Source organism: Scleropages formosus, chromosome 13 (assembly GCF_900964775.1).
Source record: "Scleropages formosus chromosome 13, fSclFor1.1, whole genome shotgun sequence".
Taxonomy (NCBI): Eukaryota; Metazoa; Chordata; class Actinopteri; order Osteoglossiformes; family Osteoglossidae; genus Scleropages; species Scleropages formosus.
The window spans coordinates 20003654-20018818 of NC_041818.1; the positions used below are offsets into that span (position 1 = coordinate 20003654).

The 15165-nt window shown below is 41.8% G+C and overlaps 1 protein-coding gene across 4 annotated transcripts; it reads right to left on the bottom strand.

The window, feature by feature from the left end:
- Positions 1-758: 758 nt before the first annotated feature.
- Positions 759-8708, bottom strand: simc1 (SUMO interacting motifs containing 1). Of its 4 annotated transcripts, XM_018756294.2 has the most exons (11): positions 8417-8708; positions 8099-8204; positions 5332-6723; positions 4907-5172; positions 4377-4446; positions 3919-4073; positions 3268-3375; positions 2645-2776; positions 2072-2216; positions 1827-1911; positions 759-1353 (listed from the first exon to the last, which is right to left on the bottom strand). In XM_018756294.2, exons 3-11 carry the CDS (start codon positions 6598-6600, stop codon positions 1142-1144), a joined length of 2442 nt encoding a protein of 813 aa, XP_018611810.1. In that variant the 5' UTR covers positions 6601-6723; positions 8099-8204; positions 8417-8708; the 3' UTR covers positions 759-1141. The 4 variants fall into 4 exon arrangements, with proteins under 4 accessions (XP_018611810.1, XP_018611809.1, XP_018611811.1 ...); XM_018756293.2 differs by lacking the exon at positions 8417-8708 and having other exon boundaries at positions 8099-8401; XM_018756295.2 differs by lacking the exons at positions 8099-8204; positions 8417-8708 and adding an exon at positions 7806-8092.
- Positions 8709-15165: the final 6457 nt, after the last annotated feature.

The following is a 15165-nucleotide window of genomic DNA, read 5'->3' on the forward strand; positions in this document are numbered from 1 at the left end:
CAATTTGAACTTAGTCATGAGGATAGCCTAGCTATACTTTCTTCAGGTCTTGTTCATATGATGGGTGGGGTGAACACAGTGTACTGCAGGAAGACATTTAAACACCCACACAAACTATGGTGTAGGGTGACAGGAAATCCCTAGCAGCCAGCAAAGTAATCACAGCAGACTCTGGAGTGCCTAAAATATTAATACATGCGTTTTAGTCAGAAGTCTGCTGATATTTAGAGCACATATGCAATGCAGGATGTGTAGTGCTAGTTGTGTATAACCAAATTATAGTGGCAGAGGGAAAATAGAACTGATCACAACAATGGTGCAACAGTGATTTGTGATTCAATTGTAGAACATATAGATGCATTGTATTACTAACATGAGAAATTGCATTTAGTACAGAATATCAAAAAAATTATTCAGAAAGTGTAGTGACTGACACTTTGCCAAGTTATTTTTTTTTGTTGAAAACATGGTAGTACATACATCTATATGCAAGTGAACAATTTAATTGTAAATATTTAATTTAGAACAAAGAATTAAAAAATATAAATAGAACACCTATAAATGCAAAGAACAATAGAGGTGTTAGAAGTTTTTCCACCTCTATGATTAATTTCCAGGCATTTTAGCAACACTACGAAAGTTGTAAACTCAGTTCTTACCTCCCCGTGATAGTTATTCAATTTGCATATAATTTTCAGGTTTAATTTTCAAAGAAGTGAAAGTGAAATAGAATAATTGCAATCTTTTCTCTTGGCCCATCCTATAGATGACAAAATTCTTGTTTCATACAACCATGAAATAGCAGTCATTAAAATGTGCATGTTTACAAAAAAAAAAAAAAAAAAAAAAAAAATTTCATCCGTACTAATGCAAGTACTTTAAAATGGATGATTATCACACCCACAACATGTGGTTTCATGTTTTGTGAAGTACATGGGCTTGTTTTTCTTTCCAGTTACTGCTGAATTCAAATATTGAATACTAGACATTAAAAGTTAATCTTTCACACAGTGAAAAGTTTAAAAAAAAAAAGTCTCACTTTCCTTCGCTTTGGTGTAATATTAAAAATGTCATACAGCATTTTTGCACAAATAAATATTTCAAAACTAACACTATAAAACAGGCTTTAAAAACAAGAACATCAGTGCTGACAGGCTTCCAACAGGTTATCCTTCAGATAAGAGAAGGACTGTTGTAATTGTGGGGGCAGGGAAGAGCCAAGGTCGGCTGATGCCCGAGACAGAAAGGCATCTGCTACTTCCTGCACCACCTCCCGTGTAATCTCGTCATGTAGCGTCTGGATCGGGATACGATTGGACCTAAAGCGGTCGGAGATAGACAGTCGCAGATGACCTGTTGTAGGGAATGGAATAAGGAAATGACAATCAAGGTTGAAATTCAAGACTCTCGTGATAACTTTCACCAGGGTAATGATTAAGGAGAATCTTAACAGTTAATGCAACTCATGCAGTTAACGGATTTATACAGTACTGCTTGAAAGTATGTGAACCCTTTGTGTCCCTTAATTTTACCAGGAAATTATTTCATCAGAATGAGTCTCATCTGGCATGAGGTGTGCATTACCAATTCCATATGCTGCTTTAGAAGAGAAACAGAAGTAGTGCAGGTGCGAAAATGAACCCAAGTTGCATTGGTTAAACCAAGTAGATAAGTAGAATTAGGTATGGAAATCATAACTTACTCATTTTATAAGTTTAAGATTTACTTTTAATATTTTATACAAGAGTAATAACCATCCCTATTGGGTTCACATCCTTTCAAACAGTGCTGTATCCCAGTAATAATGACGGACTGGTTCCCCTTACCCTCCTTCACCTCCTCATAGCTGAGCAGCAGCATCCAAAGCAGCTGGATGAGGTCACTCCACTTTTGTTGTGTTTCAGCCCCATCCTGGATTGAAAAACAGTTAGTTTCTACTCTGTCTCCAGTGTTTTCTAGGTTTCTGGCTAGCCAAGACCCTTCAATTACCCCAAGCATGTTCCAGTGGAATTTGAGAAAACTCTTCCTATCTGTTTTGGCAAAAGTACTTACAGAAATGGCAGGCACTCACCATGGGTTGAGAGTAGCGGACAAAATGCAATATGAGGCTTAGTGACATGGGCAGCTTGGTCTTTTGCTGACAAGTGTGCTCCAAAAGCAGCTCCAGAATCTTGCACCTCAGCAATTTGTTCTCTATGGTCTCCAGCAAAAGCATCCTGGCAAGTTAATAGGAAAATCTGAGTGAGCGGGACTGGGGGACTGGTAAGGAACAGGAAGAGATACCTGGGAGTGTTGCTCTATCAACAGTCTGCTTCCACTGGAACCCAAACTAGCAGGCTACACTTCAGACCAACTGTTGAGGGCTTGCTGAGATTATTTTTATATTGCTCCATGATACCTGATCATACTACTGCAGCCTTCAGGTTACATTCACAGGACCTGTTGCCCTGTAAGAAATTTATGAATGTGAAAACTGATGCTTTTGTACCTCACAGCACTAGGGACTGCTTAAAGCAGTGGTCCACCCTGTCCACTTGCTATCGTTCAAAAGGTAGCAACTTCACCTCCACAAAAGCTTCACAGTAACTTCCATTTGTCCATAGATTATTTGCGTCTGCCCCACCAACCGACCCTTTCCTCTAACCTGTGTTGTCGGAGGGGTACAGTGCTGACCAGTGTCTGGAACAGTTCTCGGGACAGCTTGTTGCAGCTGAGGGTAGGAAAGCGGTCCGCCTCCACAACCAGAGTCAGCACTTTCTGCAAGAGGAACACTATCCTATAGAGAGGAAACCAAGGTGTTGACATAGCATAAGAACATCCAGGAAATAAAGACCCATGACCAGGCCTGTAAATACTGAGCCTTTCACAGACCAGAGTACCCCCGCCCCCCAAAAAAAAAAAAAACACCACACAATTCACAGCAGATAACAAAATTACAAGAAAAATCAGCTACAGAATAAAACTCTCAAAGGATAAGTGACACATGAGAGATATATCAACATTTGAGACAGGAGACTTCTCAGAAAGAAGATTACACATAAATCAACTAAATTGGGCAGTTTCAGTATTGTGGATGTAATGCTAAATTACATTTTTATTCATTTAGCAGACACTGTTCTCCAGAGCAATGCACAGTGAATACTATTGAGAATTTAGCTAACACCTTTGTCTAAGGAATTCTTAATCTAAGAAATCACAAGTTCTGCTTATATAGTCACGTTCATAAACCCATAAAACAAATTTGTTGGTGTCCCATGCAACACTTACTGAAGATTTTCATCCCTGTCCATTTTTTCCTCAGCAGTTTCAGCTTCAGCAGCAGCAGGGTCAACTGTTGAATTCTTCACTGCACAAATCAGCCAACCAATGACATCTCTACAATGACAAATCATACCAGACTTACTCCTTAACATTTTGTCAAAACAAAAAGTGAGCTAATCAGTTTCAAGGAAAGCAGGCTTGTTCAAAACATCTATTCATCTATCCATTACAAAAAAAAAAAAAACAGCTTGTGTAGTGAGGGTCACAATGGTCTGGAGCCTATCCCACAAGTATAGGAAATGAGGGTGGGTACACCTTGGCTGAGATGCCAGTCCATCACATTGCAATTACAGTCAGTCACTCATACACAAAGACAGACAATTTAGTCACCAATTCTAGTTAAAACACAGGCCTTTGGAATGTAAGGACAAACCAGAGAACCCAAAGAAAACCAAACACAGACATAGGCAGAACATGCAAACTCAGCACAAACTGAGTCATTACCAAATTTATGCCCAAACTCACAGCCCAGGAGCTTTTAGGTGCAATGAAAATAACACTTAAACTAAAAGATCTGACATGAACTACTTGACAATGGCTTCTAGTAGTCTTTCTGTTAAACTTCTTTGGTGTTATCCAGCAGACTTGCTGACTCACCTGACATTGCTGAACTTCCCGTCACATGACAGCACAGCCCTAACAATGGAGGGTTGCAGCATGTATAAATTTGCCCAGAAGTCATCTTCCAGTGTCTGCAGTATGTACTGTAGCAGCATGCACTGAACTGAGCTTCGGTGCTTCCTGGAATTATCCTTGTGAGAAAGAGAGGCATTTAGAATACTTACAATACCTGCATGAATTAAAAGTATGGCTAATGAAGCTGCGATAAATCATTTATGAGAAAACCTCTGATTTTCATGGCAAAGGATTTTGCCTAAAACTGTTGACAAGATTCTTCCAGACATGTGTAAAACACTTAAAGAATTTTGCCTCGAAGCAATGAGTACTTCACATTTTTACAAAGTTGATATGGCTACAACCTAAAACCCACAGCTCATCTGTAAATAATGCTCAAAACAGCTACAACAAAATGTGCAAGGAAGCTTCTTTGATACCTGAGTGCCCATGACAGAGGTCAGCAACTCCCAGTCCCATTGAAATGTAGACTGGTTTGCTGGGTGGTACCTACAGAACAAAAAAGACAGTTATCAATTCACCTAGCCAAAACTGAAATAGCTTTAACAATGATAATGAGTACAAAAACTGTGAGATGTTGCTTTATCTTGACATACATCAAAAAACCTCATAAACACTAAACTGGCCTACATGTAGACACATTACATCATTTTGGCCACAAAAGAATCATAAACTTGCTTACAAGCGTACCCTACAAAAAGAACCATACACAGAGCTTCCAGCTTAGACTTAAAATCAGAATCTGAGGAACTCTGCCAACTGTGACTTTAACAAAATTCTTTTTAGAGTATGCAGGTCACCTTTTACAAACCTAACACTGTAAACCCCCTAACATAAAGCAATCAGTTAACTGAATAAATAAGACTGTTGCAACAGAAAAACTGAGTGACTTTTTAACAAGAATGTCACTGGACTCCAGTCTGTCTAGAAATACATGCCACCAACTCACTTTTGTATTCTCATCAGAAGGTTGTAGGCCTCGGTGACAAGGGTGATGGGGCACTGGGTGTCCAGCAGGATTCCCCGTATCAGGTGGTTCATCACTTCAGAGGGGGGATAGAAACGGGGATGGAGGAAATCTGACAGCAGCTGCAGTGTGCCTTCTGGGTAGTTCTCTTCTATTGTGCTATTTACCAAGCTCAGGCTTTGCCGACAAAGCTGTTCCCGAGGACCAAAATCCTCTTCCTTGTCCTCATCTTCAACCTCAACCAATGTCTGAAGTTTATGGACAACAGCAACAATTAGCTGGGTTACGTGATTAATTAGCTCTATGTATATAGACACACACACACACACACACACACACACACACACACACACACACACACACATTTTTGACAGTGAGAGAATAGTCATGTGGACAATTTTTCTTACCTGGTCTTGAGGTAGCCTTCTGCTTAAAGGCTTGAGCTTCCTGAAGTGGGCTTTGGACACGTAACAACGGTCCTGGGAAGTGCAGTCTAGACCAGATTCGTGGTCAGACTCCTCACCAACCTCCTTCTCCATTTCCTCACCAGCATTCTGAATGAAACTGGGCACGTGCCTGTTGGGACTTGCATCCCTGTCCAATTGTACTTTGCTGATATCACCAAAGGTAAGCATGCAGGGGTCATTGATGGGGCTTGGTTTGTTATCACTAAGTGAGCTATCACTGGGCAGCTCAGCATCATCAGCCACCCAATCAGGAGAGTCACCAGCAAGAATATCAGTGGAGGTTGGGCTGCTGGGTCTTGTGGCATGGGGCATGCTGGGGCTGGGGGCAAGGCCGAAGCCAAGCCCAATCCTGGTATCAACCAACGTCTGAGAGTCAGAGCTGGCATTTAACTGGGTGACACTGGGAAACTGGGAGGGGGTTTCAGCTGTCCCTCCAGCCTTGCTTTCATAGGACCCAGATGTCTGAGCTAAACTTCCTACTAGAAGACTGCCTTGACTCTGGCCAGAACCTATTGGCGATGAGGAATAGGTGTCTGTAGAGATACTGTCCAACAATGCCTCACATGTGCTGTAATTGTGTACGTCAACTGGGTCTATCTCACTAGGACAGTAATATGAGCCATAGGAGCTCACAGGGGAGAGAGCAACAGCATCATTTTGAAAGCTATTTCCCCCAGACTCTTCACAATTTTTTCTCTCCAACTCCAGTGGAATATGTTCTGCAACACTTTCCACTTTTCCACCCTTTTTCAACCCTACCTCCACAGAGCTGCCCTGCTGTGGCAGTGAAGACATGTGGGGAGATGGTGGCTGACCTGTAATGTAAGAAGCATTAACTGTACTGTTTAAAGAGTCTGTAGTAAAGCCATATTTATCATGCATGTCACTGGGAAATTGACTATGTAAACTCTGTGAGGAGATAATGTTAGAAGGTTCAATATAAGATGAACCACATAAATCATGTGGCATCCACAAATGTCTCCATCTGACATCATTTTCACATCCATCAGTTGTTTTTGTAATCCATGTTTTACCAGGAAAGCGATCGTTGGCAGACAGCAGCTCTGGAGCTGTCCGATCTTTTTTTCTTAGTGGGTTTCCTGAAGACTGACATGGAAACTGAGGGTTGTTTGGCAGAGTGAAAGTGTACCCTGTCAGCCTTTCAACTCCTGGAAATGCAAGTCCTTGTTTTGGACTTTGGGAACTCATATTAGAACCGAGCTGCTTGCCATCACACAAATTACCAAGAGCTGGGACAGGTGGGCTGGGACTTTCTCCACTGCATATCTGCTGTGAATAAGTCCATCTGCAATCTTTGTGGTTATTCAATTCCTGATGCAAACAGAAAGGAATGAAAGCAGAAAGAATCATCTAATTTAATAAAACATTTACTCATTTCTTGCCTTCATTTCACTACTTCTCACACCATTAATTTTGCTGCCACCTGTGTATAGGATTTCTCACATGCAAACTGAGATAAAACCTTTCAACATGTATATAAAAAAGCAACACGCACACAAATTTCACTCTCACTTTATGTTTACAGTTAGAGATGCCTTATTTTAACACAGCACATGCCAAACACATAAGCAAAACATTTAGGTCTACCTTACATATGTATTTGAATAGCATATGCAAAACTTATTTCATCAGACTATATTTTTATAAAGGAACAAATGCAAATAGGAAACAGAAATATTTTCAACTTGGATACAAATCTGAGGGCCCCCAAATCCACATAACTGGGAAAAAAAACCACTGTTGGTGGTGCATTTGTAAAAGCTTTGCTTTCAACAAAGGCTGTTGAAATGACACAGGAAGTCACCCCCCCCCTTCCTCTTGGCAACAGCTTCCTTGATATCAGACATGGACTTTGAGGAAGTAATAGAAATAGAAGCGTGCGAGAAGCTCCACAGCCTTCTTCGCAGAAACATCATGTTTTCCCTAACTTTTCTCCACCTCAACGAACGTTAGAATAATAGAAATAAATAATGAGAGTTTACAGTCAACCTCGCAGCTTGAAATTCTTTTCATTTACTTACTTAACCGACGCTTTTCTTTAAAACAATGTTGAATTACCACCTACAATTATTTAGCTATAGTATTTATATAATTATACAGCTGCTGGGCAGTTTTACCGGAGCAACCGAATTTAAAAACCTTACTGAACTGAAGGTACTAGTCTAGAGCAAGAAGAGGTGGGATTCGAACCTCACCTCACCCTGCAACCCAAGCGGCAGTTCTGACCTCTACGCAACCTTACCTTTTCGGAGTGGAGGGGGGGGGGGAAGAAGAAAAAGAAACAAAAAAAAAAAAAAGAACGCGCCTGACAAATTAACTGGCGCTGGCTTAGACAATATTTACCAATTACTTACGATATATGCATTGCTAACGCTATCTTCGTCATCTCTTACCCTTGCCTGCGAAGCCTTGTGCGGCGCGCGCGACTGCCACCACACGCCTCGAGTCACTTAAGAGTCGCGAGCCCCGGTGGGTGGAGCCTAGGGCGTTCTCGGATTTACATAGAAACAGGTCAAGCCGCGGACGCGAAACACAAACTTAAAGAAGTCGAATTACCGAGGTTTACTGATTCTGGAAAAGCTCTCTGAAGTTAGTTCGCGCTTGTTAAACCAAGACCTCCATTTATGCGGAATTTTACTGCGTATAGTAAGAGCGTGATGAATATTGAAAAAAAAAAGCCACTTACAGGTGAATACCTCGAATATTCAGTTTTAAGAGACGAGCCGGTCTTGCTTTCCCCATTCGTGTAAACGCCCAACAACTCTGCATCCGAATCTTCGTCGCTCCCGGAGCTAATTAATATGATATCTTCCATGATTTTGAATTCAATTCGCGCGTTAGCAGCGGTGTGCGCTAACACATCTTAAGAACAAGCATATTGTTAAGTAAAATTAAAAATCAAATGAAATTTCATTTCCTCTGGGAGTTTAAAAGTAGTAACTATGCAAACTTCTGCAAACGGCAGAAAAAATTAATACTAATTTAGCTAAAAATTGCTCCACACCTTCGTCAGACATGTTGAGTCGCATTCTTTTGCCGTCGCTCCAGCGCGCGCTTCCGATCAACGACATGTTGTTTTTAAAGTCATCAAATGGTCAGCGCATTACTTTCTGATAGGCTCGCTGCTCAGCAGTTAGACGTTGTTTTTTTAAACCGTGAGTCTCCCAGTGGGTTACACTTCGAACACAGCGCTTCTACTAAAAGGGGCGAAGTCGGACCTGTAAAACTATTTTAATTGGCTGAAAGTGTCAACCAATTACAATCTGAATGGTGCGCTTCGGATCACATGGACGTTGTTCTGAATTTTAGCAATCTCTCACCGCAGTACGTTTCGATTCGTGTACTTGACAGCAAGAGAATGTTGTTTTTTTAATCTAACCGTTCAACGCATTACATTCTGATTGGTACAGACAGGTTTTTTTTTTTTTTTTTTTTTTTTTTTTTGTTCCGTATAAAAACAACAGGAAGTAAACTGTACTTTCTCTTTGTTTCCTAACGACCTTTTCCTGTCTGCGAAATAAAATCTGGCAAGAGCAGTCGCGCTGCATATGGCTGGCGAAATTATTTATAAAGTATTCTAGCTAGTGTTTAGTTGACGCATTTGTTCATGGTTTCTAATGCTAGAGACACTTCTCTATACAGTCATTTACCTATAATATTTTTCACATTATGACATACAAATAAAATAAAGATTCATTTTTTTTAATGATTCTCTCAATACAATCAAACAGAAGCTTGGTCAACTATAGATAAACGAAGGCAAAATGATGATTAATGTCAATATAAAACTCTAAACATTTATTTTCCCAGTAGTGTCCAGCAGAGGTTGCCACAATACAGCAAATCTGGAATATCTTTTCAAATCCACGAAAGGCAGGATTACGCTGCTCATTTCCTACCGAAAAAATCTTGAAAACAGAAGTCCGCTTAAATTGCCCATTCAGTTCCATCTAAATTTTTTCAAAGATATTTGTCAGTACGCAAGAAATTGTATATCCCTCTTTTCTTGCTGTGTAAATCCATTAAAAAAAAAAAAAAAACACTTTTTTTGTGAATACATCTGAATGTGCCCTGCTTTACAAATATTTATTGATAAACCGATCTGTAAATGTAACTTCACCATCGTGTTTCGGTCCTTTCCCAATGGCTGACTTCTTGATGATAAGGATGCTTTCACACCAGAAATTATGGACCATATTATATTATACACTTAATCACCTAAAAGGCACACGTAGAGTTTAGCAGTCACCTCTGGCTACAGCCTTCACTTACTAAGGTTTAAGTCTTACATTTATCCAACACTTTTCTCCAAAGCAACTTATGATGTTAAGGTTACAATTATTTACCCAGCTAGGTAATTTTACTAGAGTAGTTTTGGGTAAGCACCTTGCTCATGGGTACTACAGCTATAGGGGGGGATTGAACCTGTAACCTGTGGATCCAACAGTAGAAGCACTAACCACTACACTACCAGCTGTATCCTACTGGTAGATATATGCCAAGACTGCATGGATACTATGTTGTCTTGTCAGCATGGCCATAAAGCGTTTGACAGTTGTCAAACTGAGCGAGAGGGGATGGATGCTACCAGATACGGTTAAAGCACGATTTTTCTAAAGCTTATGTATTTTTGATTTTCTTGTGACATGTTTGGAACACAGCTGCCAACCTAAAATGTAAGCCTCTGAGTTTTCTTTTTCTGAGCCTTGCAAGTGCCCATGATGTCTTTCCGAGCCGAACGTCTGCGGAGGCAGGACCGATGTCACTCTGGCACACGGCTCAGAGCAGCTGGGAGGTCTCACAAACAGGTGGAGTGAGATCAGGATGGAAAGGGGGATTAAATATTTTGTGTTGCCCAGTCATGTGTTGTACCTGACTCTTTTTGTATGTAGTTATGCATGCACAAACATGATATGCATGCTCACTTTACCTCTCTGCCCTTTGGCATCAGCTGAGTCAATATTTTAATGATGGATTTGGCAACTGCCATTGCTTCTGCTGAAGAACAGTCCAAATGCTGCAATTGGTTAACACTCAGAAATTAAGTAGAAATCCTTTCTCCCACTTAAAAATATAGATTGAACTGTGGGTGGTTGCATGCAGAAGCAAACTGTACTTGTGTAGCCAAAAAAGGCCTAATATAGCTGATCGAAGTTGCTGGTTTTACATGATAAGTAAGAGAAATATATTATTAACTGTATTTGCACCTGCAGTAATTGATGTAACTGGGAATTTTTAAAGGAGCAACTGAAGTTTCCTTCCTGGAACTTGTACCAGCAACCTGCAGGTCACAAATGGATGTTTCGCAATACCACAAGCTTCATATACATTTACATTACTTTTACACGTATGAATTAGGCAGACGCATTTCTCCGAAGCAACATACAACTGAGAGAAAACAAAAGGCCTTTCATGTCAGACAGAGGGCTTTCAGACAAACGCTGTTATTGAAACACAAGTTGTTTGTTGTTTGTCAACCATCATTTCCTTAGCGCACATATACAAGTAGCCAAAGTAACCGTAGCAGTGACATACAAATAGAAAACTGCTTAAAAATAACAGATGGCGAAGGACTTACCTAAGAGGCTCAGCAGGGAATTGGTCCAAAAGAGATGAGTTTTGAGACCCTTCTTAGGTTTACATTTATTTATTACACTTATGCATTCGGCAGATGCTTTTCTTCAGGGAAACAATCAGCTCAGAGTAAACAAATATGATACCAGGCAGAAGGCTTTGATACGTGTGCCCAGTTATTGAAGCAGAGCTTCTTTAATGCTTGGAAGGGTTTCAGCAGTTCTGAGGGGAACAGGAAGTTTGTTCCACCACATCAGGGCCAAAAGTGAACAGTAAATTAATAAATATAAATTCTGAATAAAGATACATTTAGTAAACAAAGCCAATTCTTCATTCTCTGTGCTTGTGGAAGAAAGATGGAGACTCTGAGTCAGTCATCCTTCCATCCACACAGCACTGTGAGGGGCACCAAAATTAAGGAGCACGTTAAGCAAGCCATCTTCATGAAAATGAATCCCACGAAGCCCCAATTTGAGACGCCACCAGCGACACCCTCCTCCAATCTCGGTATGTGATCAAAGGGCCCAATTATCAGTGGCATTCGAACTCTGAGGCCATATTAACATGCATGTTATGTGAGGGGGAAACAGGAAACAGCTGCAATTAGCATAGTAACGATGGCCCATCCGGGTGACGACCTCACTAAATGAACCACCACAAGGCTTATCAGTGAGGCACCATGCGGCTCAACAGCAGCTACTCTGAGTATTGGTACAGTGCCTCTCCCTGATAGACACAAACAAGGCTCTGGCTCTCATTGACATGCATTATCATAATAAAAAGGGTACATTTATTTATAGAAGAGATGTAAATGTTGGTAAATGGACAGATCAACTTATTCCAAAAAAATGTATTCTTTCAATATATCATTAGGTTTTTCAATGTAAAAAATATATATGGTGATTGCATGTTCTGTGTATTATGTTATGTATTTCATATTTTCCCTTTTACTGGTTCTGAGCTGCTTAAATAAGTTGAAAAAAATTATTTAGTTATGTGTACTTTTACTGTGAAGGACAATGAGTGGTGTTTTAATCTTCTAGAAATAGGTCTTAGAAGAGATCGCTGTAATATGTTACGGCTCTAAGCCCCCGGTCGGGTGGTAAATGCTGGATTTCTGCTCTGAAGCTGCTACGTGCATTATTGTTGTATTTCTGGAAGGAAGGACAGGAGACCGAGAGCTGTGCCGTGGACTTGTCAGCAGTGTAATAGTACATGGCTCTCTGTGGTGCCCAACGTCCGTTTTAGGAGAGCGGATCCTGATGTTCTTGCTTTGGCAGGAGAGTTGCCCATCCTCCACAGAGCAAAGATTTTGATTTTCCCCGGGATGTGTGGTTACGGCTCTCCTCAAGGCAATTTATACCATAAGCTTTTGCACACTAAGCTACTTACAACGATTTATGCCTTTTTACAGCTGGGTAATTTTTACTGTAATTCAGGGTAAGTTCCTTGAGCAATACTATTGCAGAGGGGACTTCCAGAGTAGAAAGTACAGCCTGTTGGTCACAAGTGCAGTTCCTAATCCACTCCTCTAGTGTTGCTTGTTCCATGTTTTAAAGATGTGTTTGTTTTTTTTTTTACATTCTAGCATCAGGCTAGAAGCTCCCTGCAAGCTCTGGAATTCAGCTATAAGAAGAACTTACGTGGCTGACAAAGTTTTTCTTTCCTTCCTTTTTTCTGTATTCACTCCAAACCTCAGCGGAACCTGCAGCTCAACTACCTGCAGGCTAATGATCCCATACATGGAAAAATCCAGAGCGCTTGACTCGCGGTGCGCACAGTACAGACTGCTCAGTTTTTACATCTTATTTATTTTCTTGAGTGTTAAGTGGAGCCATTAGTTACAATAAATGCTCTAACTGGGACTTGGGAGACGATGAACTCGGAGAGATGGGTGCCAACATGGCTGTGATTTAAAAAGCATTGTAAAGTCATGTTTTATTTCAAAGAACTGTAGGCACAACACACACGCGGTGCAATAAAAGCTAAGCAACTATAACTTTTTTCAGCTGTTACCCGAAATAACCCCCTTCATTTTTCTCACTGCCGACATCACCAACTACCAGTTTATTTATTCACGTGCGCCACCCTACATATTACTGTCTGTAAATACAAATTGTCTGGTGCTCTTCCCAAAAATTTGCCCTCCGTGTTCATGTGCAGCGTAGTGCTCGGTGATGTTTCAGATTCTTAATGACATTAAAATGCTGTACTGCATACTTAAAAGAAATAAGTACGGCACCCTCAGAGCTTGTGAATTAAATGACTGGAGATAGCCTGTAATTACGGATCTATAATAGTGGACAGCGTGTCGGAAGAATGAGACCACTTTTATACCACGCATTGTAAAGGAATCAGTTTTGCACTTTTCACTCAGGAACATCAGTCTTGCATGAAATGTTCAAAAATTACTGCTACAAATCTGAATTTCTCCTCCTGAAAGCAAGCGCTCTAATGCCCGTTGAAATATCGGCTTCTTTCCAAGGTTTTCTACTGCTTCGTTTCTCGTTCAGCTGAAATCGCAGACGTTGTGTCTTAAATGGCTATGAAACGGTTCCCATGTTTCAGTGTGGAGAAATTTCACTATTTCCCACTGGGAACAGTGGCAACGGAACAGATGCATTAGATGAGTTTTTTCCTCAAAGAGACAACAATTGTTGTCCTTCTGTTCTGCTGTGTTCCGGCATATTGGCGTGCTCGGGTTATTAATTTGTGATGAATTAAGCCACCAGTGTAAGTACAACTGCACAAACAGGTGCACGCGTCCATGGATGCAGACGGAGAAGATACCGCAAAAGATCATTGGTGCGGCTTTCAGGCAGGGTGCCACCCGGTGCACTGCTCTGGACAACGGAAAAGCCTCTTTTCTGGAGATGGTCCCGGGAGGCTGTGTGCTCTGCGCTTTTCCTTCACGCTCCAATCGCCTTGAGAAACTACTCAGTCTGTCAATGAGTAAAGTGAGGAAGCTAAGCAACTGCAGCCTGTGGCATTGACTAGCTGAGCTGTTTCACATGGAACATAAAAGCCATCGGCGTCATTTAGCGCTGTATGGGGGACGTGTTCACGGTCCAGCAGTTAGCAATGAATGCCCTGATGGGTGGGGCGGGGTGGGGGGTGCTCCCACATGAAGGTGCTGCCATTGATTTTGGGTCCATCGAACAAACGTCGTACACAATCAGGTGCTTGTGGTTTCCTTCCTGCGCAGAGATTTCGAGCGGGTGGCAGCTGGAGGATTCGGGGGATGGGGTCAGTGTGTGTCTGCAGGTGGGCATTGTGGGTAAACATACGCCTGAGATCCAACGGAGCTGGGGATGGAGTGTTTGGAGCCATCGCCTTGCAATCGCTCCTGCTCTTGTACCCGTGCTTCACGTACTTACCCTAAATTGATACAGTAAGAGTACTCTGCTGTATAAATGGGTAAATCATCACGTGGCTTCGTATACAGATACAAAACTGTGAGTGTTTTGGAGAAAAGAGATGAAAGCTAAATTAATAAATAATAACAGATACATTCCTGGCCAATTCTTAACCCTAACTGTACGAACGTGTGCTGTCCTGCTGGTGTTTTCTCATGCCTGTAATCCGCAGCCCGGGGTGTTACGTGTTGCCTCTAGTTGTTACCATGGTTTTGGATGTGAGGAGTGTTGCGGAGCGCGTCTGTGTGAAAACAGCCCTCCCCAAAAAACAAAGAATAGGATCGATGCAGAGAACTGCAGGAGACTTTGCATCGCTTGGGCACCGAGGCCTGCGAGGAGCGGGGTGTTCCCTCTCGCCGCGTCCTTGAGCGGCGGTTCTCCAAGCGTGTGGGCCGGCTCCACGTTATCGTGCAAACGAATGCTTCCGCGAGACAAACGCCCGGTCGCTTATCGCTCGAGGTCGGCGTCTGATTCCTGGGGCAGGAGCAGAGCGGCGCTCCCTTGTCCCCATCCATCCCACTCGCGAACCACCGAGTTCACCCTGCACGCCAGAGGACCGTGTGTGCTGATAACTTGCAGCCACGCATCCCTTTTTGCCCCAGGAGAGGCCTGAAGGCTTCCTCTCACCAGACCATATCGCCCGAGCAGCACATGGTGCCGGCAGAGTCGGGCAACAAAACGCGGAGGCGGGCCGAGCTCCTCTTTTGTATAAGAGGCTGAGGTGCAGAAATAACTTTTAAGCACATTCATCCCAGTTTCAACC